The sequence below is a fragment of the Haemaphysalis longicornis genome, unplaced genomic scaffold (assembly GCF_048455015.1).
Source record: "Haemaphysalis longicornis isolate Haplotype H1 unplaced genomic scaffold, Haemaphysalis longicornis Haplotype H1 scaffold_3, whole genome shotgun sequence".
Classification (NCBI taxonomy): Eukaryota; Metazoa; Arthropoda; class Arachnida; order Ixodida; family Ixodidae; genus Haemaphysalis; species Haemaphysalis longicornis.
The window spans coordinates 150,483,030-150,510,069 of NW_027526335.1; the positions used below are offsets into that span (position 1 = coordinate 150,483,030).

General features: G+C 47.3%; 2 protein-coding genes across 2 annotated transcripts in view; one reads left to right on the forward strand and one right to left on the reverse strand.

The window, feature by feature from the left end:
- Ku80 (X-ray repair cross-complementing protein 5 Ku80) overlaps positions 1–4,523 on the reverse strand; it is a 50,450-nt gene extending 45,927 nt beyond the window's left edge. The window contains exons 1-4 of the mRNA XM_077704201.1: positions 4,452–4,523; positions 2,886–3,002; positions 1,544–1,724; positions 552–723 (exon numbers count right to left, since the gene is read on the reverse strand). Coding sequence (XP_077560327.1) covers positions 552–723; positions 1,544–1,724; positions 2,886–3,002; positions 4,452–4,466 — 485 coding nt within the window. The 5' untranslated portion in view covers positions 4,467–4,523. The remainder of the gene's footprint in view (positions 1–551; positions 724–1,543; positions 1,725–2,885; positions 3,003–4,451) is intronic.
- A 386-nt stretch (positions 4,524–4,909) lies between these two features.
- The window catches only part of Cndp2 (Cytosolic non-specific dipeptidase 2), a 34,097-nt gene continuing 11,966 nt past the window's right edge, over positions 4,910–27,040 (forward strand). The window contains exons 1-9 of the mRNA XM_077704203.1: positions 4,910–5,080; positions 10,588–10,656; positions 11,232–11,355; positions 13,686–13,856; positions 16,177–16,332; positions 22,894–23,051; positions 24,508–24,582; positions 24,744–24,888; positions 25,863–25,962. Coding sequence (XP_077560329.1) covers positions 5,061–5,080; positions 10,588–10,656; positions 11,232–11,355; positions 13,686–13,856; positions 16,177–16,332; positions 22,894–23,051; positions 24,508–24,582; positions 24,744–24,888; positions 25,863–25,962 — 1,018 coding nt within the window. The 5' untranslated portion in view covers positions 4,910–5,060. The remainder of the gene's footprint in view (positions 5,081–10,587; positions 10,657–11,231; positions 11,356–13,685; positions 13,857–16,176; positions 16,333–22,893; positions 23,052–24,507; positions 24,583–24,743; positions 24,889–25,862; positions 25,963–27,040) is intronic.

The following is a 27,040-nucleotide window of genomic DNA, read 5'->3' on the forward strand; positions in this document are numbered from 1 at the left end:
TGTATAACCCGCGCCAAAAACGCGAAAATTTCAGTCGTGAAGTAGTGGTGCGGATTATATGCGAGCTGTTTCCTTTGGTGTAGCTTCGCCGCAATGCGCGTTGGGCCGTGATGCCCCTACAGCAGTAACAGCGACTAAGCCACTGTTATCCCATTGACAGTGATTATTTTGCACACACAGCACAACCATATACCAATCCGAAAAAATGTATGTGCAAGTTGTCTAGAGACATAGTTAGCTAGGGAAGTTCTTTTGGTTAAAAATGTGCAATGTTGCTTGAGTAGTTGATTTGGTCCATCCTCTTATGTATAAAATGTGCAGGAAATACGTGGGGATATATATATATTTTTTTCGTCGATGGAAAGTGGGGGTGCGGGTTATATGCAAGGGTGGGTTATATGTGTGAAGACACAGTACCTACAAGAATAATGACACGTGACAGCAGCACAGACAACAATCAACCAGAAATTCCAGCGCAAATTCCCCCTGCTTCATTTACAAACATTAGGTTTAAAGGAGAAGAAAAAAAAAAGTTCCGCCGCTTTACTTACACTATGGTGAGAGACAGGTCGGAGTTTTTCATGCCTTCCGCAATGACGTTCTGCTGGCTGTCGTTGAACGTGCCGCCGAGCTTCGAGAGGAGCACCACCCTGCGGCTGGCAAACTTGAGGTTCTTCGTCTTATCCACCAGCACATCGAGAGCAACCACGACGGCGTCGACGACTTGTGATGCACAACGTCAAGGAGACGTACTGGATCCTGCACGCCACACTCCACTCACGTGACACTCCGCATGCGACACTCGAGCCACAGGAATTCTGCTTTGTGATGCATAAAGGCGGCAATTATGCGTGGCAATTATTCCAAACCAGGCACAAAAAAGGTGTGGGAATATGTTCAGCATAACTGTGAGATTTCTGCTACAGTCGAGCCCGCTTATTACGAACACAACGGGAAACCGAAATCACTTCGTTATATCCGCTTTTCGCTATATCTGGACAGAAAATCTATGTATACCAATGGTAACGGGAAACGAAGATTTGTTTGTTATAGCCGCTATTTCGTTAAAACCGGGTTCGCTATAAGTGGGCTACACTGTATTTGTGAAAAAAGTGATATTTAGCTCTGGCGCTTTTCATCAGGCGACATCCCAATTGAGCTATACTCTGGCACAAGCTAGGAACGGCAATAGCTCATCATGTAGTGCATCACTCTGCTGAGGCGAAGGACCCGGATGTCAATGCGCAGGCACGTTTTGAAACGGCACCGTGCTTAACATGTGACATCGTCCACCTTTTCTCACGTAGCTTGCTTGTTGTCGCTGCAGTAGTTTATATAAGCAGATTAAGTCCAAAAAACCGCAGAAACGACTCGTGTCACGTTCAAAATATTCGCAGTAGTGCACTCTCCACACAACGCAGAGGAACAGCCGGCTGTAGTAATGAAGTACAGGGGCAACTTCCGCTGTCGTTCTTAAGTTGTACACGAGTAACCTGTTTCGGGGCCCCTTTAGTTAACTGGGGTGGCAAATTGCCAAGGATACAGTCGCAGGCGTGCTGCGTGCTCTTGACCTGGCTCAGCTTGTCGAGCATGTCGAAGCTCACCGGCTGCAAGCCACACAGGACGTCGATGTGCTGGTACTCGTCATCACTGGAAAGGCTGTTGTTGGTCCGCTGGCTGCCGCAGATCACCACGGCCACCTCGTCCTTGGACTCCGAGAAGATCTGCACGCCAGGGGTTGCACGTGTGTCGCAAGTCGCAATAGTGTCACGAGCTGCGTCTTGGAGCAGCAGTAACAACTCCATGTAACTCTTGCATATAAGACAACAGGAATGAGGAACGACTACACAGAGGGTGCTCAGTGTCATCTGAAGATACTCCTGCTAGACCCGAATGTTTGTTCAATTAATGCATTGGTTGAGATTGTTGACCCATTGTAACTGATTGAGTTAAATTACTTATTTGACTGGCCAGTTTGTCAAGCATATCATCAACTGTGCCAGTAGGTGCATGTACTGCATACTGGAGCAGCATCAAAAACAAAAAAACAGAGGACATAGCGAGAGGAAGCTAGACTACGTGTCCCACTGAAAGTCACCTAGTTTGCTTCAGTTTTCTCGTTCCTCAATAAAGGGGTGCTATTACTAAGCTCAGTAATCATCATCGTCATAGAGAGATGATGACGATGATGATTACTGAGCTGGCACGTTGCTCATCCAAGCCGTTTGCGGTTGTTGCCCTGGGAAAACCCACACCTGAGGCTTCTTGGACGACGGCAAATGAATATCCGTGTAAGGAGAGTGTATTATGGGAACACAGAAGAGAATTATAAGCAGTGCCTAATTGTCTGAAGCGTACAGTTTGTGGTTAGAGTTTCTACGGCAAGCTTATGCAAATTTTATCGTTAGAGAGCTGCCTCGAAAAGTGGCGCTTCCTGAGCCCTACCAAGTCCATGCAGTGGCGTTTAACTGATAGTAGCTTGTTTAAACGGCACATACTTACCGTAAATAAACAAAGAGATCCTTATCAATCAAGGAATAGGTAAAGACAAGAATTTTTAAGCTAGGGACAGCATCAAACTGCATTACAAACCTGTTGTAACATCACAGCGGTATTTTGCAAAGTGTCTGCGAGTAGTGTTTTCTCTTGTTTCAGCTTAACACAAAAACGAATATGTCTTCCCACTCCCCTTAAATAGTGAAACCAAGGTTCACAAATGCCACATATACAAAGTCTCCAATTCTGAAACAAAGCTCTGAAAATGTTGGATCCTAAAATGCAGCCACAAACAAGAGTTCAACTATAATTCACTCCAGAAATCCCCTGTGCAAGCCTCCCGAAGTGTGTGCAAAAACTGCAAATTTTATCTGCGGCGCTGTCCTTACCCTGCGCTGAATCATGAGCTCGGCGCATGTCTTGGCCTCTTCCAGGTCCGTTGGACCACCGTCGGATGAAGCCTGGTTCATGTGGGGCCCAACATCCAGAATGATGGCAATAGCTTCCTGCAAAGACAAGCGTACACTGACACGTGTAGCCGGCGGGGGCACTAATAACTCTGCTCGCTACCATCTTGGTGGTACAGAAGCACATGCCGTCCAATACTGGTAACAGAGCAGCCTCTCAACACTCGTGTGAGGTTCCGGCAACTGTGACAATGGACGTCTTCGATTACGAGTCTTGGATCATCTGAGACGCAATCTGGCCTGGTGCTCAATTTTCCTATGTATTCCTGTGGGACTTCCACACCGAACGCAGTCCTCGTACTGCCCTCGGACGGTCCAGAACTGGTTTATCGCGGAGGCCCAGTGGATTCGCAACATGGCTTCCTCTCCACTCTGTGTGTTGTGTCATCGAAGCGCGTGCGTGTCATCTGTTATGCCATGGATTTGTCTTCTACTTTGCTTTAACCGGTCATGCTCCCCACCACACACTAAGGAAAGACTGAAGCACAATCTGCTGATGCTATGGGTTACATAACTCACACAAGTGCACAAAGGCACAAGTTTGGAGGCAATAACAAACAAGTAAGCCACACACTTGTGGGCAATCCGTTTTTTTGGGTAATGCAGCAAGGACCAAAAAGAAAAATAAGGATACGCAATGCAAATGTGTCATTAGGAAAAAAACTTTTTTTTTTCTTTTCTCTAACCACTCCCCTGATTGGGTATGTGCCATACTCGAAGGAACAGCAGCACCAGCAACAGTGTCACAGTAGTTTTAGTGCGGCGAAGCGCTACGAGAAAACCGAGAGAACGAACAGGCCACCGAAGAAAGCGGCCTGCAAGAAAGGAGAGGATGAAAGTATGGCGAAAGTGTAAGGGGGAGGGCAGTTTGCCGAGGCAGAGCGGTTGCGCCAGTGCTACAGCAAAGTGATGATACTTTTAAGGACTGCTGATCTCATTTGCACTGTGAAATGAAAATTTCTTGGCATACAATAACCCGCTTTAAATGAGGCGTGTAAGTTCCAACCTGCGGCCTATGAGCTTGATTTTTCTTAATTCTAAACACAGCAATAGTAGCGCCGAAACAGACTGAAATGAGTACGCTTGTTTTCAAATTTGAAGCAGCCATGAAGTTGGCGCCGAGACGGTTGTGACAAGTGAAGTGCTGCCTGTTTTCAATGCTGTATCACTGCACGTGACGCGTCGCAAGCGGCGATCTGAGTGGCACGACTTTATTTAGAAGGTAATGACAGAAACGCAGTTATCGAAGTTTCTCCTAATTTTGATGGCAACTGGGGCGGCCATTTTTAAAGCATGTTGCGTTTGTCAACAAACACCCGTCGCCGGTTCGTCGGAGATGGTCCGCTTAGTAAGTTCGCAAGTGAACATTACGTGAAATTTCCGTGCTGAAATGCGGATAAGTAAGATGTTACTGATCTGGGAGGTGCGTTCGGCAACAAAACGGCCCACAAAGTTCGATTTGTTTTGAGCATTTCAACACTGACCCACCTTAGTTGCCGCCATTTCTTCGGAAGTGTGCTAAAGCATAGATTAATGAGTAAAGTGGTAAAGTAGTACAAGCGGTAAATTTATAAATATTTTTAAACAGCAGGAAGTATAATGCGTTACAATAAACACTATTATTTTTTTTTTATAAAACGGGTAAGATAAGGTAGAGTTACTGATAATAAATTATTCTGGCTAAACGTATAGGTGGCAGCACATACTGCACTACATCAGACCAGTTCTCAGTCTCGTGTACTCGTCACGCCCGTAAACATTGGAAAGCGGCACATTGCGCTAGACCTTACGCAATGAAATGATGCTGAATACTACTAATCCAGTACTTTTTCTGTATTAGCGTAATCGATAATGAATGAGAAAGAATACAAGTAGACACGCGATGCGTGTTCTCTCCGTAACGCCGGTAACGGTCATGGTTTGTCCATATGCCACCCTGCGTGCCGTGCGCAACGGCCGGCAAAAGCGGGACTTGCGGGTGACGCGGGGGGCGTTTCTGTGTTCGACGACGGGGCAGAGCAGACGCTTATTCCGTCTCGTAAAAAATTCTCCGCCGTTTATCACCGCAAAGGACTGCTCGTCTACTGATCGCCGACCATGGCCACATCAAAGGAGCGGTATGTTTACAGCGGGCGCATATTGTACTCGCGCAATATTGCATAACCCTTCCGCTGGTGACTTGTATTTTCGGTTCTTTTTTTTTTTTTTTTTTTTTCTGGCGAAAGTAAGGCATTATTTCTAGGTTTGCAAGAAAATCAAGGGGCCGTGGAAGTGTTGTCTTCTCATCCGAGAGCCAAATACACTAGTTGAGATTGTATTTGTGGGGCCGATCGCATTTATTTTGGCGCGGCCAACGATTAAACCGGGAGCGATGGGTATTGCCTTCGATTTGTGCAATTAGATCGCTGACACTGTTGCGCTCCGAAGCGTGAAATCGGCTGCTGGTGACCGCAATGCCGAAGCGGCACGAGACATTCCTGATCACTACTTGCATCACATTAATCCAACCGCGTGGTCCCTTCGATTTTAATCGTCCTCGAGCCTTTTCGGTCGTTCAGGCCGGTTCCGGCCAGAGGTTGCGGCGGCCGGCGCGGACCGGGTATATGGGGCGTTGTAAACACGCCGCAGCCACGTTGCATTGCAAAACGTTATGGAAGCGGCTCGTTTATTGCATGTTTCGACGTATGCGCGCCGTTATCTTGTTGGTGGCGATCCTCTAGCAGCTGACGCACACGATGAATGAGCGCTGTGCATGAAGTTTTTTCTCTTGTTCGTCGTCTTCTGCTAAGAAATGTGGTTTCTAGCTGTTTACACCGTCACAATTACATTCTGTCGTTGAGTTATTGTATTGTTTCTTTTTTCTACCCCTACTTTTTTCACATTGTGTACACAGTTCAATCGGTTCAATCTTCTCTTTCGCTGATGAGCGCAAGGACGCGGGTTCGACCCCTCCGCGGCAGCTGCTTCTAAAATACAGGCGAAAAGGCCCGTGTGGTGAGATTTGGGCGCATGCTAAAGATACCCATACGGTCAAAATTAATCCGGAGTTGTTCACTATGGCACGCCTCATAGCCCATGGTGTTGGTACGTTAAACCACCAAAATGCTTAATCACTCGTCTCTTTATGTTTGGTCGGTGTTCAGTTAAAGTTAAACCTGTGATATTCGTATAGCTCAACTTGTGGGGCCCCTGTGACTCGATTGCTTTTTAGCTTTGCACATTTTTTCAGCCGGCTTAAAGGGAACAAGCTAGCCCCATCCCACACTTTCCTTGCCAAAGGCAAATCTGAAATGATAAAGCCTACCCCATGAAATATGGGCCATTCTAAGCAACAAAATATTTAGTATAACGGTGGCTTGTAACGAGGTACTCAGCTACTCGACACGCTTTAGCGGCAGTAGCGCTGAATTAATGTAACATACGAAAGCACACTTGTGGAAGTCACATTCCAGCACACCTTAACGGTCTCAAGAAAACAAGTATAATTCGAAGCTCGTTATTACAGCAGTGTTATTTTGGCACATGGAACATTGAAGAGTGACTGCAATGAAAAACTAATGACTGTTTTGTACCATGCATGAACCAGGAAAGGAACGAGCATGCCTGAACTGCAAAATAGCGGGGCAGTTTTAAAAATCTAAAATCAGCAATAAAGCATTTCTTGGTAGTATGTCAATACTTCTCACTGGTTTGAATAGGTTTTGTGCATCAGGACAGCGAGAAGCTCTTTCTTCCAACAATTGTTTTTGAACCGTGTCACTCCAATTTTGGCCGTACCCGGCACGTCCCAAGTCCCCTACTGCACCCTGTTCTTGTGCCCCACCCCTTTTGCACAATCTTTCAGCTGCTGCCAATTGAGCGACATGCTGATAGCCAGGCAGCTTGTAAATGAAGCTGCAAATTACTGATTTAAGGTAGACCCGCAAAAAAAAAAGAAACTGCTTCAACAATCGTTCAACTGCAGTCCAAACCCCTCACAGGGACAGCTGTGGAGGAGGTGGCTACAATAAAGGGAGGACTTTGAACCTCAACCTCCTTCTCATTTTTTTTTAAATTTTTTAGCTTGTGCACTGGGTGGTACCCGCAATGTGTTGATACTGCCGGTCAGACTATTGTTCTGGCTATCTCTAGCAACCGCACGGCATATGGCACTTGTGATACTATTGAGTTGTAGCTACCTGCGGCAGCCGTATGGCATACTCCATGTGTGAAGCTATTGAGCAGCTGATTATATTCCCAATGGAACAGCTGCGCTCATAAGCTGCACAATTGTCTCTAGGCATTAGAACAATGGCGCTCTTTACATGTATCCAATTGCTGCACCATGTTGTATGAGGGGTGGTTATTAAAGTGTTAGATAGAGCAGCCATAGAACTCCTCCCCTGAGGTGTAGCGATGTGTCTGTTGATGTGTACCTACGCCTATAATACATCTATAAAAAAAATTGCTTCACTGATTCATTCACTGAGTCTCTCACTCTGAGTCGCTTGCTCACTCGCTTACTCGCCCACTCATGCACCACCTAATACGTATAATGCGCCGTAATTATTTCAAAGTTAGACTTGCATTGCAGCAATTAATGCAGTCATTAAAATTCCAGGCAGTAAACGAAACAAGCTTGCAGAAATTTTAAAACTCGAAACCACGCTATTCACCTCGCATATGTAAAGTCATGGACAAATGAAACTTGGAACACAAAAATATGAACCAGAACACACAAATAGTGCGGTTTCTTTCCGTGCAAGTCAAAATGACGAGCGACTTAGTTAGAAAAACAAAGTTTGGAAAGTTGGCTTTCCAAATATACCATTAGTGTGCCATTATTGAACCTCCGAGAACAGTGTTTTTCAATTTTGCATGTTCTGGTTCGCATTTTGGTGTTCACGCTTCATTCCTTCATTCACTCTGTCACGGTGTACATTCTGTGTATTGGTTGAAAACCCAGTTGGTTCATGCATCTAAATTCACATTGAGGTAACTGCCATGCAACTGAGGTGACGGGTTCGATTCCCGGCCGCGGCTGCGGCCGCTTTTCTGATGGAGGCGAAAAGCAAAAACACTCGTGTGTACGAGATTTCGGCGCACGTTAAAGATCCCCAGGTGGTCAAAACTAATCCGGAGCCCTCCACTACAGTGCGCCTCATCGTCTGCATTGCGTCAGCGCGTTAAACCCTACAATCAAAATGAAGTGCCGTGCAACTAGAGTAAATGTTTGCATTCTCACTACGCATTATGGGCGCTTACTCCCTTTTAAAACTTTGCAATTATGTATTGGCTGTTTTAATCTAAAAAGGCAAATTCTCTGAGAACTTCTGAGTACAATGCATGCAATTCGATTGCATCTAAGCTCGAGGTGTTTGCAACCTAGTATCAAATTGAAAGATTTGAAATCTTTCAAAATCTCGTCAGCTACTGAAAGAAAAGGGGGGGGGGGGGGGGTAGCCATTGTGTCATGTATGATCATCGCCTCGTGTATTTTTACAATGCCAAACGCATCGCGCGCTTTCCAATGGGAGTGAGTGACTGGTACGCCTGCAGTGCCTAGATTTCGCAAGGTGGGGCCCCGAGCTGACCGGGATCACGCAACCGTAACTAATTTCGAAAGTGGCTTGTGCCTGGTTGCCAAGGCAACCTATGTTTGAGATCTCCGAAGGAGGGGCGCCCCCGCCAGCGTCAGAAAACTCAGGCTCGCGGCGGAGCACGTTTTGCCAACGTTGCCGCTTTCCACCACGCGTCGCGCCGGGATGAACCGGTCATGTGACTAAAGCGCTGGGAAGGCTACAGATTGGGGGAGAGTGGCTGGAGTAGAAGGAGAGGGCTTGGTTGGCCGGTCCGGGCTGATGCGTTTGGCATTGTAAAAATACAGGAGGCAATGGTATGATGCATAGTTTGCTGCAGTAGTTTCGTTAGCGTACTGGTTTGGTTGTCACTTTTAATCGGTCGGTTGTCCCACACACACACAGTTAGTTTAGAGCTGTTCTTTTCACAAGTGAGCCACAAAATATCCATTCTCCAAAATGTTGCTTGTAGCTAGACGCCTCGTTTTTCTTGCAAAAGCAGCTAAAAGCAGTGTAGCTAGACGCCTCATTTTGACGCCTGGTTTTTCTTGCAAAAGCAGCTGAAAGCAGCTAAAAGCATTGCTGATTCCAACGCAAGTTTTTCCTACAAGCGCATAAGCGACCTACACTTATCGGGCACGGTGTCGTCGGAAGCAGAGCTAGGGGGCTGCAAATTTGCACAAGGGCACTGGCAGTACTGGAAGTGTGTGTGAGGGGGCAAATATTTGCACGAGTGTGGTAGTTGGGTGGTTATCAGCAAAGCAAGCGTGAGCCTTCCTAATACCCAGCAGCCCCTTATCAGTGACTTGCACGCCTGCCTACGTGTACTGTTTGTTCTGGCAGATAAGTGAGTCACTGGGGGAGTTCCTGCTTGGGAAGCTGTATAGGAAGCTCACAAACACTTGGCGGGCTCTCGCATGTGACAGAATTGCAGTGCATTCTTTTCGTTTTGTGGGAAGAAATGTCTAGTAATTCCCTACTTCAAATGTGTTCGTGCAAGGATACAGTCTGGGAAATAAGATGTATTTGTCAGTTCGTAAGTTTGGGGACTGAGTGTGGGCCCCTCACTACTTCGGAAGTGCGGATCATAACCATTTGGCCATGATTTGCGGCTGATGGACTGGTTTCTATAAAAGTCTTATCACCTGTTATGGGGAGAAATTGTAAAAAAATAATCGTGGCTTCTAGGTATCTCGACTGAAAACATCAGCAACAAAAAACACCGCTATTGCTGTACCATGAGCCCCACGCTCGCATAACTCGCATGCGGCGTTGCAGGCGGATTTATGTGCAAGATTTGCGTGCCAGATGTCGAGAGTGCCATGTTGATGACTTGCACAGTCAAGGTGAATTCATTTTGCACAGTTCTGTGCAAACTGTGCATATGCATTCTGCAAAAGTGTGCTTCGTGTTTTTGACGCACAGCTGCTGGAACTTGAGTCTACAACATATTCATGTAGCCGTAGTGCCATAGGGAGGAGAGTGTTAATTTGATCAAAATAAATTTCTTTCTTTTCCACAAGTTGTTCAGCACAGTGCGATTTTTCACCTTTTATCTCGTACTGCCATCACACATCGTTACAGTATATAAACTTCATGTTATCATTTTGCATCTCGCTTTCTCGGGCAGTTCCAACGTTCTCTGGGGCACACTGACACCTATTCATAATAATAATAATAATAATATTAATAATAATGCCTTTATTTTTCTTTCACAATGATGTAGGAAGAGAGGGGAAAAAAAGCTAGTTTGGTTAGCTTGACGGTGCGCCCTCCTCTTCGAATAATACAGAAATAATTCAAGAGGCACACAGCACAGCACAAAGTGCAAAAAAACGAAGCAATAAAAAATCAATTGCGCTGTATTTACAGGCATTTGAAAAAAAAAACAAAGAAAAATAAAAACCGACCGCAACATTCAAAAACACTTTCTTTAACACTGGAGCAGCTAGCAGGCTAGTAAAACGCCTGCGATCCGGTGTGGTGTTTATAAAGAGGGCACAGAGAATTTTTATGCCTATATGCCGATTGCAGTGTAAAAAATTAAGCTGCTGTTTCTCTTTCAGCTTTGTCTTCTCCGCGCAGCCGGCACCAAGCCAGAAAAATGCACCAGAAGAACTAGTCAAGGTGTTCGGGTAAGCGTGCCCCCTCTGTCTACGTGCTTACACAGCTTTCTGATGTCCAAGCCATAACAACCAATGTCGAACATTTGTGTCCAAGCCTCTGTTTCTTTCATTTTTTAACAGTGGCATGCTCTTATGGCTGATTAGAAAAAAAGGTTTAAATGCAAAAGGATGCACTTACATGCCGAAAAATTTGGGGCTTTTGAGAGATGGCTTACGATGAGCAACCAAGTAAAGCAAAAAAAAAAAGCAATGTATGGAGCTCGGAACAAGCTTTTGTTGTTTTTTGGCGCTTACATTTCTTAAAACGAAGGGCAACTAATTTCTAAATCTCGCTGTATACCGGTGCATTGCACATTTAATCATCCCAATTACTTTTGTGCCATCTCTTTGTTTGAGTCGTACCTTGTCATTGCAGCTAGGATGGGATGAAAGAATGTGTTTCGGCTATAGCTGAGGAAAGGCTTAGAAGGTTGCAACCTCCAACTTTTTTTTTTTTTTTTTTTTGCATTTCGAGGAGAACGAGTGTTTTGTTCCAAAGTGTTTCCCCCTCATTGATGAGTGCATTGTGTTGTGTTCTGTTTTAGCGTGATCAACAACAAGCAGCAGGAGATGGTCGACCTTCTGAAAGAAGCCGTGGCCATCAAAAGCGTCTCTGGCTGGCCCGAATCCCGGGATGAAGTCGTCCGCATGATGCACTGGATGAAAGAGGTGCGGGGTAGAGCCTGCCGCTCGTCTTAACGACCAGTCGCGTTCGTTTCGCTTGTTGCTGGTATTGGTGTAGTCGCCCCCATTTACCCACTTGATCATTTACTGTCTACAGGTTTTCCCGCCCAATTTAATCCAGTTGCCATCTAATTTAATCCAGTTGCCATCTAATTTAATCCAGGTGCCATTGAATTTATTCCAAATGCCGTCTAATTTATTCCAGGTGCCAGCGAATTTATTTCAAGTGCCACCCAATTTAAAGGAGTACTGACACCAATTTTCGGCATTAATATTATTGCACAGTTCGCTTCCTTTGCTCAACAGAATACACTGGCTGAATTGTGAGCGGCCTGCGACGCGATGAACAGACTTTAATTATCTCATTTATTGCACCGGCGGAACAGCACGCAGAGCGGCACTCAGCAAATGACATCATCCGGTGACATCATCCCGGTGACATCATCCTTGGTGACATCATCCCGTGGTAGCGAAAAGAGTGACGCGAACACCACTCGTCAAAAACTCGTGACGTCACTTCACGCGCGCGGCCTAGCACCTTCAGGCAGCTCAGCTGTTTAGCTCCGGCGGTGGCGCGGTCGAAACAACGCCCCCACTAGCCTCCGCAGTGTTTTGACGTCCACACGAAGCGTTGAAGTCATGCTGAGATTCTGTCATATGCGCCTTTCAGGCTGAAAGGCGGGAAAATGAAACAAATGATTTCCAGGCCATTCAATATAATTAGTTATCATGCGCTGAAGTATTTAAAGTATTTAAAGATCTGTGTTGGGTTTGCCAGACCATTAAGCATCGATAATTAAAAGCAATAAAAAGGGATCATAAAATTTTTGTGTCAGTACTCCTTCAATCCAGGCGCTAACCAAATTAATCCAGTTCTCAGAAAGTGGTAAACGAGTGTTTTGTGCGAAATTAGGGGCAGCTCTGCGGACTTTGTTGCGCGTGGTGTGCTGAAAACGTAACGTTTCTTGATCCATTATGCGCAAAATATCTTATGCACACAGCTTAATGGACATTTACTAACATGCGCTGACCAAGAGAGTGGTCTTTTTTAATCCGCTGGTGCCACATGCTGTGAGGTGATCGTCTGCAAGAGGGCCTTCGATAACTCGTGCCAGAAGCATCATCTGCTCCTCGCGTAACGATGCCTTCAAAAGTTCCTGTGATAAAAACACATTACTTAATTAAATGCCTCTTTGCATTCTGACTTTCAATCAATGAATGCTTTTCTGCCATGTTAAGTATTATTTCCGTATTATAATATTGTCTGCTCGTGTCAGAAGTATTGTCTGCTTGCGAAACAATACTCTGGCAAGTCTGCTGGAGTAACAATACCCAAGCAGACGCCACTCCTGACAATTTCAGACAATGAGCACATGGCACCAACAGTCTGTAAACTGTTATAATTGATATAACGAAATAATGGATATAACGAAATAATTGCTGTTCCCCTTCAACTTCATTATAAAGGGGTTTGAGTGTAGTAGCATGGCAGCATCCTATGCAGCATGTTAGCAATTTGCTTTTATTCAGTAATGCTCGTGGTAGTCCCAGGTTGTCACTGAACTGCTCTGAATCAGTTTCGAGCAGCCTGTAATCTGTAGTAATATTGAAAACTTTGAGTAATTTGGAAATAGTGTAAGATTCCATTCAATTCGCAGCTGCCTTTGACCGTTCGTAGTATCAAAATATATGTATTTTTGGGGGAGTAGAGGCGCCAAATTCATGTATTTTCTTTTATGAGGTCCAGGTAGCCGATAAGCTAACGCACACACCAAGACTGGCTACCAAGCTGTCGAAGATTGGCCCTGTTAGTCTGCAGCTCTGAGACTTCCATATATCCTAACCATGTACTGAACCTTCCATCTAGATTATAATCTTTGACTTTGAAACGGATTGTCTTGCATAAGGAATGGGAGCTCACCTCCTGCCACAGAGCAAGAATATATAGGAGGCGAAACAGCCTGTTGCGGCAAGTGCGGGCGAGGGACCCAATAATGTCACAACGAAAACCAAGACGGACTGCCAAGCTTCGTAGCTGCGATGGCAAAGAGGGTAGCAGCACCTGATAGACGAACTGATAGCGGCCGCGCTTCATCCCGTGGCTGCGCAGTGCAAGGCTGATTGCGGCGGCTCTGCGGTTTCTTCACCCGTGGCAGATGCCGCTTAGCTTAACGTCTGACAAGCACTTGTGACATTACTTGGCCGTGCAAGGAAGCTTCGTTTCCCGTCCTATCTTGTTCTTGCTCCGTGCCTCCTGCACAGCACTCGTTGTGGTTGTCGTCACAGCGCACGCCCTCCCCCTTTCCCTCTGACAGAAACTGGAGAAGGAGGGTGCCTCGTGCGAGCTGAAGGACATTGGGGAGGAGACACTGCCCGACGGGAAGAAGCTCAAGCTGCCGCCCGTTCTCCTGGGCGAACTGGGCAAGGACCCCAAGAAGAAGACCGTGCTCATTTACGGCCATCTCGACGTGCAGCCCGCCTTCAAGGTGACCCCACTCCCCCTCTCAACTCCTCCTCTCTCTCTCTCTCGATGTACCCACCGGGGCAGAGTTATTCGGTGTACATGTGTTGCGAAACTCCCCAGTGGCCTCATGTATGAAAAGCCAGTCCACCAACAGGGTCAAGCGTGGGGCAAATTGACTACCCCCCTATCTGTCGGCAGAAAGTTGGAACTCGAACTGGTTGCGGCTGTTGCCGTAAGTCATAAAAGAAAAATCCTGGAAAAACAAGTAAACATTGACCAGTTTAATGTTTCTTGGTTTGAGAAGCAAGCTTTATTTTACAAAGTTGTGTTATTCGGTAAATGTTCAGCAGTGTGCAGTTTTTGTCGCATAGGTGCTGTGCCAATCCGGGCCTGCAACGCCGGATTCCGAACCGGTTTCGCAACCGGTGTATGTATATTGACGAACTGCGCCGCCAGTGTATCTTGTTTGCACTGCTTGCTTGCATTGCTTGCAGGCCGTCTTTTAAGTGCAGGCAAACGACTAAAGTGGGTCAGTAGAACGTGCTGTTGGGCCTGTACGAGAAGCTTCAAAGGGGCCACAAATACAAAACACAGCTTTGTTCGGTTTGAAGGAACTGGCCTTTGGTAACTCACTCAGCTCCATTCGAGCCGGGAAAGGTGGTTCGTAACAGAAGAAACACAAGAAACGTTTCGAAATCAAGTTTGGTGCTGCAGTGACTTAATGCGTCCCTACAGAAGGCAAGCGTTGCAGGGGGCGGCAGGAAGTTAGACACGCAGATGAGATCAAGAAGTTTGCGGGGATAAATTGGTCGCAGTTAGCGCAGGACCGCGATAATCAGAGATTAATTGGAGAAGCCTTTGCCCTGCAGTGGTCGTAGACAGACTGGTGATGATGATGGTCTTAGATGAGGACTTTAAAAACAGAATTCAAGTCATCCGACCAAACGAAAATGCACTACAATCGCCCAGTCGTGTTTCTTGGCAATGGCTTCGGTCGGTGGCCGCCAGTCGTAAAAAGTTTCTGTGGCATCAAGGAGAAGTCGCCGGAAAGCATCTGAGGCATTGCCACTGCTTGATGTTTTAATTAGTATTCCGAGTTTTTTTTTTTTTAAGTTTGCTATAAAATTGGTATCATTCTTATCGGGAAAAGGCAGTGTATTTAGAAGCAAACTTTTTGCCTTCATGGCCCTTTTTTTTAAAGTACCCCAGGTGGTCGAAGTTGATCCGTAGCCACACACTGCATCATACCACATAGCCCAGGCTAGGGATGTCAAGCGTCGTTCTTTCTTTCAAGCGTCTTCTTTTTTGTTTGCATTCCGGATCGAGAAAGGAAGCGTTTATAGCCACTAGATAAGCTGCATTTAGCCAGTGGCTCTAGAAGTGTGGGGCTTAGCGCTTGGGAAGGGAGCGTGGAGTCGAACTTGTAAAAATAGCCACACGGAGATAGGAGAGATAAAAAGATGCGATTCACCATGGAGTTATTTTGTGACATTCCACTGTTCTTTTTTTTCCCCCCCTTTTTTTCCATTCATTCTCCACTGCTTTACACAGCCAGCTGTCCATGTGCAATTCTCTGCGTATTTGTAGTAGCAGCACACAGTGCTGATGATACAGATCTTGCCAAGGGCATTTTTATTGGCTATGACAAATGCATAGCTGCAGTGCAGACGAACCTTCTGCCCGCAAAAACCGGCAGATTCCTTGGTTTGAAGGGGCGCAAAAATGTTCGAGACCTTCATGTACCGTATTTTCGTGTGTATAACCCACACCAAAAATGCAAAAATTTCAGTGGCGAATTAGGGGTGTGGATAATACGTGGGGTTTTCCCTTTAGTGCAGCTTCACAGCAATGTGCGTTGTGCCGTGAAGCTCCTATGCAGTAACACTGACTAAGCCTTTCATTGCAACGATTGCGCAAAACATACAAGGACAAGGAAGAAAAAACGATGACGATTGCACTCTAACAGCTGAATTTATTAGTGCATTGTGACTTTCGCCTGGCAGTCAGCGTATTTTGCTTGCTAAATACACGCTTCTGTCTACATAGTATGTGATGTGTTGCTTGAGCAGTAGCTTTGGTGCAGCCTTTCCTGTATCAATTGTGCAGGCAATACACGAGGATTAATTTTTTCTTCTCCGGCGGGCTGAAAGTGGGAGTGCAGATTGTAATGGATTACACGAAAATACGGTATGTTCTGGAACCCGGTGAAATAGTTTGCAGCTCTGGTCAAACAGAGAAATTCAAGAGCTTGCCTCATTAACCGTCTCAAGCTTTTCCCCGAAAGCGTGGAGGCTGTTGTTCTTCTTGTCAGGTAACATCTTTCCGCACCCTTGCCACCACAGGACGACGGCTGGGACACGGAGCCGTTTGAGCTGACCGAGAAGGACGGGAAGCTGTTTGGCCGGGGATCGACAGACGACAAGGGCCCCGTGCTGGGCTGGCTGCATGCCATTCGGGCCTTCAAGGAGGCGGGATCCTCCCTGCCCGTCAACCTCAAGGTGGGTGGCCCCTCTCCCTCCCCTTTTTTCTCCCCCCATTTCAGTCTCCTTCTCTGCTCCTTCTCACTGTCCCCCCTCTCTCTTGCTCACTCTCTCCATCTCTGTCTTTATTCCCTCTCTCTGCCTCCATTCTATCTCCCTGCCCCTTCCCACTTTCTCTCTCTCCTCCTTCTCACTCTGTCTCCGTCTCTCTTCCTGTCTGCCTCCGTTCTCTCTCTCTCTCTCTCTCTCTCTCTCCCTCCCTCCCTCCCTCCCTCCCTCTCTCTCTCATAATTCTCCCTCTCTGTTTTGTTTCCTCTCTCTTCCTTTCTCTCTACCTCTTTCTCTCCCTCTCTCCCGAGGGGCACACTGCTGAGAAAGGGACAAGAGGCACTTCATGCAAGATTGGTGATAAAAGACTGAGACAATTGCAAGAGGTAGACGACGAGACAAGCGCTCGTCGTCTCAGTCATTCTCGTCTCAGTGGTGTCAGAGTCCTTCAATGCTTCACTGGTCACGAAACTTCGGCGCTCGTTTCCTATAGGAACCGTGCGCGCCACTACAGGCGCCACCGCCGCACGAAGGGCATCCAGCCGCCAGCTCTTGGCGTGCAAACGCTCGCTGTTTTTGGTGTCTGCGCGATGATTAAGTGCGCTTTTTTTTTCGTAGTAGTTAGCGATGAATAGTACAGTCATTGTGTGTATCACCTGCCTTGAATGGGGTTTTTAACGGCAACGGCTTCTGCGTGCTCTGGCACAAGCGCTGCGTCATCGTGTTTACGGACTTTTAAATCTCTATTGCTACCCGCCGCGGTGGCTCAGTGGCTAAGGCGTTGCGCTGCCGAGCACGAGGTCGCGGGTTCGACTCCAGGCTGCGGCGGACGCTTTTCTGATGGAGGCGAAAAGCAAAAACGCCCGTGTGTACGAGATTTCGACGCATGTTAAAGATCCCCAGGTGGTCAAAATTAATCCGGAGCCCTCCACTGCGGTGCGCCTCATCGCCTGCGTTGCGTCGGCGCGTTAAACCCTACAATCAGTCAAATCTCTATTGCTTCTTTTCTTAAAGCAAAAGTTGTAAATACTACACATACGGTAGCTGCGTAGTCACGGACTGCTGCGGGCCTATCAATACAATAAAAAAAACTGAAAGAAACCAAGTACGCGTTGTTCAGACTACGCTTAATGAATCCATTCATTGCTCTGGAATGCACAGAACGCTAAAAGAGATAGCCCAATAGTATTGTCATTTCGATGAGTGGGTACATACTTCAGAACATCTAAAAACGCTGCTGAAACGCGAAGAATCAAAACACGAAGAGATATATGTTGCACCATGTGTCTTTCCACTTCCACGCTTTGCAATCCTTGCAAAAACAGGAAGCGAAAAAAGAACAATAAATCTGATTTTATCACATGCAACAAAAAGTTTCAATGTTACGAAGGGAGACAAAAGAACGTGGTCTAGCGTACAAAAATAAATTTTTTCGTGCTGCGATGTGCAGCACACGGAGGAAACAGAATATTGCCACGTAGCCAAGAACAACGCAAAGCTTTTCTGAACGCAACGAGCTAGCGAGCTCCTGCTCTACAAAAGACTAGAACGAAACACAAACGTCGAAGAAGCAGTCCGCAGTGTGACGTGCACAGATGAGCGTCGATAAAGTGAGTTGCGCGGCGTTTGCTATGCATGCATTACTCTCGGAACATTATTAATTTCAGATCCATGGAAATAGGATCGAGCACATTGTCGAAGAAACAAAAAATCAAGTTAGCGACAAGGTGGCACCCTTTCCATATCAAACAATATTGTCCGACGGGACGTACGACAAAAAGAACAAATAGGTTGAAACGCCAGATACAAAACTGGAATCGGCCACGCGCGGTTACAAAACAAACAAAACGAACCTTAAGGGATAATTCGTGGAAATATGAAAAGTAAAAGCACAAGGATGTCCCACAGCTTTTTTACATGCGAGCCTGAGCCCAACATAATACAAGTTTGCAAACAGGTAATAAAGCACCGCTACAACCTGACTGATATGACAAAAATCCAGCTTTAAGTTAGCCTTCTACAATTCTAGGTCCCCGATGCTCTCAAAAGGGTACATTGCTTTTTCCATTTTCACACACAGTGCATTTCCACACAATGTCATACACTTATAATCGACGCTGAAATCTCCCGTTGCTTGCTTTGGAATGGTGCACCTCCATTTCTCACGCAGCTCCCAGTAGCTCGGTCAACAGAACAAGGAAACATTTTCTGTGGTATCGTTGTACAAGAAACGACATCCCAGGACGTAACACATGTTCGGCATCGTCGTTGCACTACTTAAGTCACATCACAAGAGCGCGAAATGTACATTACATTTTTTTTTTCCCGCACAAAACAAACACAACTCGCTGCGGCTCCGCCGCCCGAGAAGTGACCTCAGTGAGAGGGTGGCGCCACCGCGCGGCAGCCAAACACAGAATATGAAGCTCTCCCATTGAGTTACGGAGCAGTTTCTTGACCAGTAAAGCACTGAAGGACTCTGGTGGCGCTCTACTTTTACCACCATCGTGCACCAACCTGCCCAACAGTGGGTTTTCGTGCACTGTTGTTTTGTGGTCGCTCATGCTGTCGATCAGCAGGGAGTTTCAAAATACCGTATTTACACGATTGTAAGTCGACTCGAATGTATGTCGACCCCACAAAATTGCATCTCTAAAAAAAAAAAAAAATGCGAGCGCCGCCTTGAAAATCGTATCACAAAGAGAAGCTCTACTGTCAACCCACACGGCGTCTCTACCCTACCATCGATGGTCGATGCTCCCACAAGAGCCGTGCGCTCGCGGTATGCGCGGTAGATGTTAAAAAAGAAAAGCTTTTCTAAAAGCACCCGGAATAACCATGCGCTGTGGGTTGAGCGGGAAGAGCACACCCACTGTGAGATGACAACCATCGAAGCAACCGGCAGCGGCCACAGCCGCACGATACCCAAACAAACAACATGGCGGCTGACGGAAGCGGCCGCGCGCGATTTACTAACCTCCCACCATCGCGCCGGCGTTGCACGGGCAACTTCTTTTTCACGCTGGCGTCGACGATTCCGCGCGCGCAGCAGCTTCTGCTGCTTTGAAGTTCTACCGTTCTGCCTCGGTATGATGCGGGACGAGCGCAGCAGTGGGAGCAGCCTGACGACTTGCCCCAGCCGGCTGGCGCCGCCGATGTTTAGGCTTACCACGGTGGCGGATATTTGATTGGCGCTGTCCCTAGTGGCGCGGATAATGCTTTATAGTGTTGTTTTCGACCCCATTATCAGCTCCTTTCCTGCACAAACGTCTTCGTTTGTGCCTTCAGTGATATCTTAATTAAAGAGCGATTAGAAGCGGTCGCTGGAGCCAGGGCCGTACCGAGAAATTTTTTTCGGGGGGGTTATGAATTTTGGGAAGGGGGTAGTTTTGCTGAAAGCAACAGTAAATATTGTTTACGTGCTGCCTGGAAAAGATTTCGGGAGGGGTTCGAACCCCCAAACCCCCCCTCTGGGTACGGCCCTGGCTGGAGCTACGCGCACCTCTTCGCGGCTGGTGACGCCGCCATGTTGCCGCCGCCGATCGCATAGCGCGCAGCATGCGGGTGGAATTCGCGGCAGCGTCAGCGCGGCGCATTTCCGCGAGCAGAAAACGCGCCATGCGGTTCACACTTTAGACCATAACCTCGGGAACGAGGGTGCAAAGCTGTCCCCACCTCGTAGCACCCCTGATTTCTCGTTTCTCTTGCCGTTACTAGCGGTAGACAGTTCGACTTCGATTCTAAGTCGACCCCCCAACATTGCATTGTCAAATTTGTAGGTCGACCCTTTTTTTCAATCGTGTAAGTACGGTAGCTACAGCGCGAACAGAGACAAGGACACAGAGGAAACGAGTGGACGAGCGCCGAAGGGAGGTTTGCAGCTTAAAGACGTTGACGTGCCCTAGAAAGTGCATTGCTGTGCTCACAGGTGCCTTCACTTTCTACCACACTCACCCAACAGCAGCACCCTTTCCTTTTTTTTCTTGCCAGAAATTGGCACTTTCGGTAAACTTCTGCATCTACCAGCAAATGATGGGAGCAGAATTCAGGGTTTGTCCATCAAATTTATTTATGGAATTTCCTCACCCCCCACTCCTTCCCCAGCATTTAAACGAAAAATAAGGTGTAGAAACAAGTTTGTAAATTACGGCGTTAACCCTTTGAGGGTCGAATTTTTTCACCAAATGCGACCCCCCGGGGCTGATTTTTTTATTCCTGATTTAAATTCTTCGGGTGAATCTATTTCGAGAAAAAATTATTGTAATTGTTTCAGGGTGACCATAAAGTGACAAAAAATCGTTTGTGTTGTTACATACATGTGGTTTATTCATGAGTAACACAAGAAAAATTCTAAGTAAAAACGAGAGAGTAACAAGCCGGCATCTTTTGAGTGAATCGAAATCGGATAGACATCAGTTTCGCGGGCGCAAAAAGCAGGATGTGCTCAGAGGACGATACCAAAACCAGCCGCGAGCGATAGACAGCGCACCGCTCCTAAAAATTACAAAAAAGGAGAAAAGAGCCTCATCAGTTTCGCAGGCGCCCTTAGTCTGTGGCAGGCGCAAGAAGCGAGAGGCGCCCGGTGGGCGTAAGGGGCCTTAGGTGGGCGATACCCAGCGCGCCCCCTCGTTACCGGATGCGCAAGTGATAGCCGGCGCGCCGCTGAAGTAAATCGTAAAAAAATAAAAAAGAAGAGCCATCGGCGCCAGAAAATAATTTGACGTATTTCCGCAGTGTGGCAGCACATGCCAAGCAAGAGAAGTTGACGAAAAAGGCGCGCTTTTTAAACATACAAGCGATGACGTACATGTACGTTATTGACCATTTTGAAGGTGTTTGCAGGGGACGTACATGTACGTCCGTGACCCTGAAAGGGTTAATTTTAGGCGTACCACTTTTGGCTGTTACAGCTGCACATTATAGCTGAAAATGGCGAACATTCGCAAAACTTGTCATTGTGCCTCGCATTCTTGCGTGCTGCGGCCTGAACGCTACAAATCGTGAATGGTGAAACGGGGTTGCCAGAGCTTGTGGTCGGATTTTTCTGAAACCAAAGCTAAGGCAGGGATGTGTAAATGTAAAATAAATGTATGAGGAGTCTTTCCTGAGCGCAAGTTTTTTTGTTTTAAGACACGCATTTCAGCCTTTGAACGTCATTAAACACGTTCCCTCACTACAACTAGTGGCAAGATTTGTTAAGTTCTAATTTTGGCTGGATGTTTTTTTTTTTTTTTTTTTAATTTTATTTGTCAAATCATACAATACAAAGGATCATCAAACTGCTTGGACCCATAGCCTTGTGGTTTAGGTACTACTTTCAAAGGGTTTATGCGGATGAAAGGGAGAGCTGTCTCACCATTTTACTGTCAGCTTCTGTCTTATACACGACAACCAGCGGCAAAGGTCTGAAATTACCGAGCAATTCAGCAATGAGGCATCATGCTGGGGAAATTGTGCGGGTGCTTTCCATACCCCCTTCTCCCAGCTAGCAGCAGCTGTGCAAGGTGATCGTCTGCATATTGGAACGATTGAAAGGACACAAGAGACAGAAATGCTAGCTTTATTTCTAAACAAATGAGGAATTTTCGCTATCGAGCGAAGCCAAAACAGCTTTCAAAGTCGTGATCAAAACAAACTGGTCGTTGCGCATTCACGGTCTATCCTCGAAGAGTGGAAGCTTCCAAATTTTGTGGCGCAAACTATTTCGAGTTGAAAAGGAAGACCTCTGTGTTGGAACAAGTGATGTGCTATATTGGCAGTGTTGCTTCGTCTTAGTACTGCATGTGGCTGGGCTAGTTGGTGTCGAATTTTGAGAGATGGACGGACGCAGTCCTGTCCCTTTGTAGTCCTGTCATAGTCCCATCGTAGTCCCTTCCCTTGCACGCAGTTTTAAGTGCAATGCACTTTATAAGCGACCCCAAACCTTCCACCGCCGGGGGCGCCGTCCGTCCGCAGTCCTCCTATCCCCTAGCAACGGCGTGGAGCGGAGAGGAGCGTCGGTAGCAACGGCGCAGTGACGTCACTCACCACGTGACGACACGCCCCTCACCGCTCCTCGCGGCGCGACGGCGTGGGCCGCGCGCGTCCCTCTCCCTTCCCCGCGCCGTGACGTCACAGACTCCACCTCCTCTCCCCGGCAGCTGCCGTGCGCCGCTGTGTGTCACTCTCCCTCCCCGCGCCGTGACGTCACGCACCCGCACCTCCTCTCCCCTCGCTCGGCTGCAGCTGCCGTGCGCCGCTGTCCCTCTCCCCTTGCGCTCGCCTCCTCTCTCAGCCACCTGGCTCGGCGCGGCGTACCCCCCATATATGCAGCGATAAACTGCCATACCTCCGTGGGTCGGCTCGCGCGCGCTCACGGGCGAATGCCAACGGATTTTAACTTTACTCCCCCTCATAGCATCACCCCGTGCATTCGCACTTAACCATGTTCACCCTCGGGGAAATGCTTGGGAGTTTTTCTTCTTGAAACTGCTTCTTCTTCTCGCTGACTTGTAGAGTTGATGGGCGTCCTCTGTCCGTGTGCGATTCCAGTTTGTCTTTGAGGGCATGGAGGAGTCCGGCTCTGAGGGCCTGGATGATCTGCTGTTCAGCATGAAGGGGGGCCCCTTCCTCAGCCAGGTGGATTACGTCTGCATCTCGGACAACTACTGGCTCGGCAAGGAGAAGCCCTGCCTCACCTATGGGCTCAGGTACGAACCTCGAAGGAGTTGGCCTGCATGACATTTTTGTGCTCCACGTCTCAGGTGAAAATGGCCAACTGGTTTCATCTGGTCCCAGTTATGGGTCATCTGGTTTCAGCTGGTCCCAGTTACTGGGAAACTGGTTTCATCTGGTTGCAGCTATGAGTCATCTGGTCCCGGTTTTCAGGGGTCTTACTTATCAAAACTTGTTGCTGAGCTAGTTGGTACATACTTTAAATTAAGAAAGAAGAAAACATGGTGCAGCAAACTAGACGTGGACGAAGAAAACAAGGTAAGACATATACAGGTGCCTGTATATGTCTTGTCTTGTTTTCTTCTGCAGTCCTAGTGTGCAGCATAGATGCAGTTATCTTGGCGGTTGTGTGGATTGAGGATTCACTTCTTACAAGTGCTTGCACGTGATACTCAGTGGATGATATCTGCACCAACACAGAGCGTGCACCACAATGCTTGGCGACAGTTTTTAGACGTTATACGTATCGCTTTTTGGGCTCATCACTGCTGGAATATGTAAGACTCCTGGAACCTGACGCCACCTGTGAAAACTGTCAGCCATTTTATGGAAAAGATGCTTCTACCGTGCATTCATTCCTCACTGCTGCAAAACGTGGCATCTATTCAGAGCTCCACAAATGTTTTGACCAGTCCCAAAGTGTGACCCAAGTTTCTGTGCCCTCATGCATGCCCATTATGCGCAGAGTTTCCTTCCTAGAAATTACTAAATCAGACTGAATAGTTGAGGCTCTCAATGGGTCAAGTGTGGTAAATGTAGTTTGTCAGAACGCTAACAGTAAGAACAGTGATGCCATCAATTAGGTGATAGTTATAGCAATAGTGATAATAATATAGATCAACTAATGCTTAATACTTGTAGTTCAGATGGAAGCGGCCTCCGAACTATCGGCCAAGCCAAATGCCTACTTATGTTCACTGCGGTGTTTGTTTTCTGCTGTTGAAAAGATTTTCCGAAGGTCCTAGCTCTGCACTATTCTTGTTCTTTTTAGTAGTTACTGAAAAATACTCAAAGATCATAAATTTCAGTTTCCGCACACACTTTCCATTGCAATCGCAAAGTATTGGCTTTGACTCAATTCTATTTAAAAAGAAAAAAAAAAGACATTTGCTTTATGTTTGCTCCGAAATCAGAAGTCACTTTTTTCACTGACCTGCATAGAACAGTGCTACTATTTGTCTAGCCTGCAACAATACAAAACTGTACATAGCTTGCCAACAGCTGAAGTCCCTTGAGCAGCTGTTACTATCAGGGTGTTCTCTCAAATCAACCCCAAGCGTGATCAGGTACTACATTGGCTTACTGCTCTTGCTAAAAAAGTGGCAGTATCGCGCAAACAAATAACAGGGGGGCTTGTGAGTGGGTGCTGTGAGGGTGTCTCTTATGCTGTGGATAGATTGTGTCCTTGATTGTTGGACCCTTCTGTTCCAGGGGCCTGTGCTACTTTGCTGTCGAGGTTGAGTGCGCCAAGAAGGACCTGCACTCTGGCGTGTTCGGAGGCTCTGTGTGAGTGCACCTGTTCTGTATGCTCAAGCATTGCAGGTCCTGTTCCTTTTTTCCCACCTTCTTTCTTTCTTCCTTTCTTTCTTCTCGCTGTCTTGCCCGATCACGAGATCTGCCAGGGTGTCCTGATTTTCGGTGCGATGATCGTTGGTGTTGCTTTCCAGACACGAGGCCATGGCTGACCTGACGTTCGTGATGAGCCAGCTGGCTGACCACACGGGCCGCATCCTCATCCCGGGCATCATGGATGACGTGGCTCCCCTCACGGACAAGGAGCGCGCGCTCTACCAAAACATCGACTTTGACATGGTACTGCGACCCCTAAATTTGGCAGCAGCATGTGCACTTCCCATTTTATGTGGGCGTGGGAGGCGTCTGTTGATATGTTGGCCACTCCCTTTGTACGCCCTTTGTACCCCCATTGTGCTCTCTTAGTACACTCGGGTTAGTGTATTTGCCACGGCGGCTCAGTGGTGGTTAAGGCGTTATGCTGTTAAGCCTAAAGATGCAGGTGGTATTCCGGCCGCGGTGGCTGCTTTTCTGATGGAGGCTAAAGACGAAAGCGGCCATGCGTCGAGATTTGAGTGCATGTTAAAGGTCTCATCGACCATGAAGACAGAATGCAAGTTTCGATGGTTAAAAAGGCCGAAAGGCCCTTTTGGCCTTATAACAGTACAAATTTTATCGCAATTTTTAAACAAATAGTCGAGATATAAAGAAAATTTATTCAACAGTGGCAACTCCCGAGGCACTTTCCGGTGATTTTTGTATTTGTATGATGTCGCAGAATCTTGTTTGTCTGATTGTCGTCCGCTGACGTATGCTACTGCCAAAAAAAAAGGCTGGCAGATTTTCAATTGATCGTATCACTTGAGTGCTAAGTCCCAGTTAATGCACTGATACAGATGGTTTAGTTGCGGCCCACATCACATCACTCATGCCCATATTACATCATTATGGCATGAAATTGGAAAGTTGTGCACTATTTGTTCTGTTTTCTGTGCTAAAAACAGTTTTTCGTGGCTGAAATGGAGCTGAATGAGCTACCGAAGTCCAGTTCTTTCAAACGGAACAAAGTTGTATTTTGTCTTCGGGGTCCCTTTAAAGATCCCCGGGTGGTCAAAATTAATTCAGAGCCATCCACTACAGTGAGCTTCGTAGCCCAAGCCTAGCTTTGACATGTTAAATCCTGTAATCGATGAGTGTGTTAGTCTGTAGCTGCCCAATGTTGAGGTTCAGCCTTGGTGCGCAGAAGCACATGTTGAAACTTCTCTTCTGCACAGTCGGAATACTGCAAGGACCTGGGCGCCCCCAGCCTGCTGCACCCCAGCAAGGAAGATATTCTCATGCACCGCTGGCGGTTCCCCTCGCTGTCCCTTCATGGTGGGTGCTCCCTTTTGCATTCTGGGGGCCCATCTGTTGGGAGCGTTGCCTCGATGAGCTTTACATTCAGCCAGCTGAGCGTTGGGGGGATGAAGCTTCGTGTGCGATTAGCCCGTATGGAAAGACTGCCCTTATTGGTGTCATTTCTGATCTAGACACGAGGTGCGGTTTTGTGGTGTGTCATCAGAGTAATTCAGCCACGCCAAGGGCTAGGAGGCCTGCGCTGGCGACGGGGTTGCCACTTTTGGCAACAAGGGGGCGCATCGAGTCTCGCAGACTCTCGGGCAACATGCAATGCGCCCTCTCTCGCCCTATCAGTCTGCTGGCACCCTCCTCCCCCTGTTAGACCCTTCTTTCCTTCTCTCCTACTGAGGTAGAGCTGCCTGTGGGGGCGTCTCTTGGGCCTGTTTGCACACACGGTCACATGAGGAACGTCAGGTTCCTTGACCACAAGGCTGGGCAAGTCTGCCCTTAGGAGACGGACCAAGCGAGCGGCCTCATGTGGCTTAGCAAGCTTGTGGGGACCAAGTCTCCTGTCCGTCCAAGCTCAGGATAGCCACTCCCTTTGTATGCACTTAGCAACTCCCTCTGTATGCCCTTTGGACTCCCTTTGTACGCTCAGGATGGCCACTCTCTTTGTACACCCTTTGTGCTCCCTTTGTACGCTCGGCATATCCACTCCCTTTATGCGCTGTTTGTACTCCCTTTGTACACCCCTTGTATGCTCGGGAGAGCCACTCCCTTTGTATGCCTTTTGTTTGCTTGGATAGCCACTCCCTCTGTATGCCCTTTGTACTCTCTTTGTATGCTTGTGATAGGAACTCCCTTTGTACACCCTTTGTACGTTTTGAGCGTCTGTGGATTAAATCGCACCATGTAACTTCACCTGCCTCCAAGCATATCATTGGCACATTCCGGTGAGTCGATCTGACCCTCAGTGGCGTCCTCGGGACACTGCGTGGTGGTTTGTAGCTTTGGTTCCCCGCTCTATCTTTCTGGCCAGGTTATACAGCCCACTTACAGCTGTGACCCCTGCAGTGTTTATTAAAAGTGGCTTGTACGCGGTTTCAGCACATCT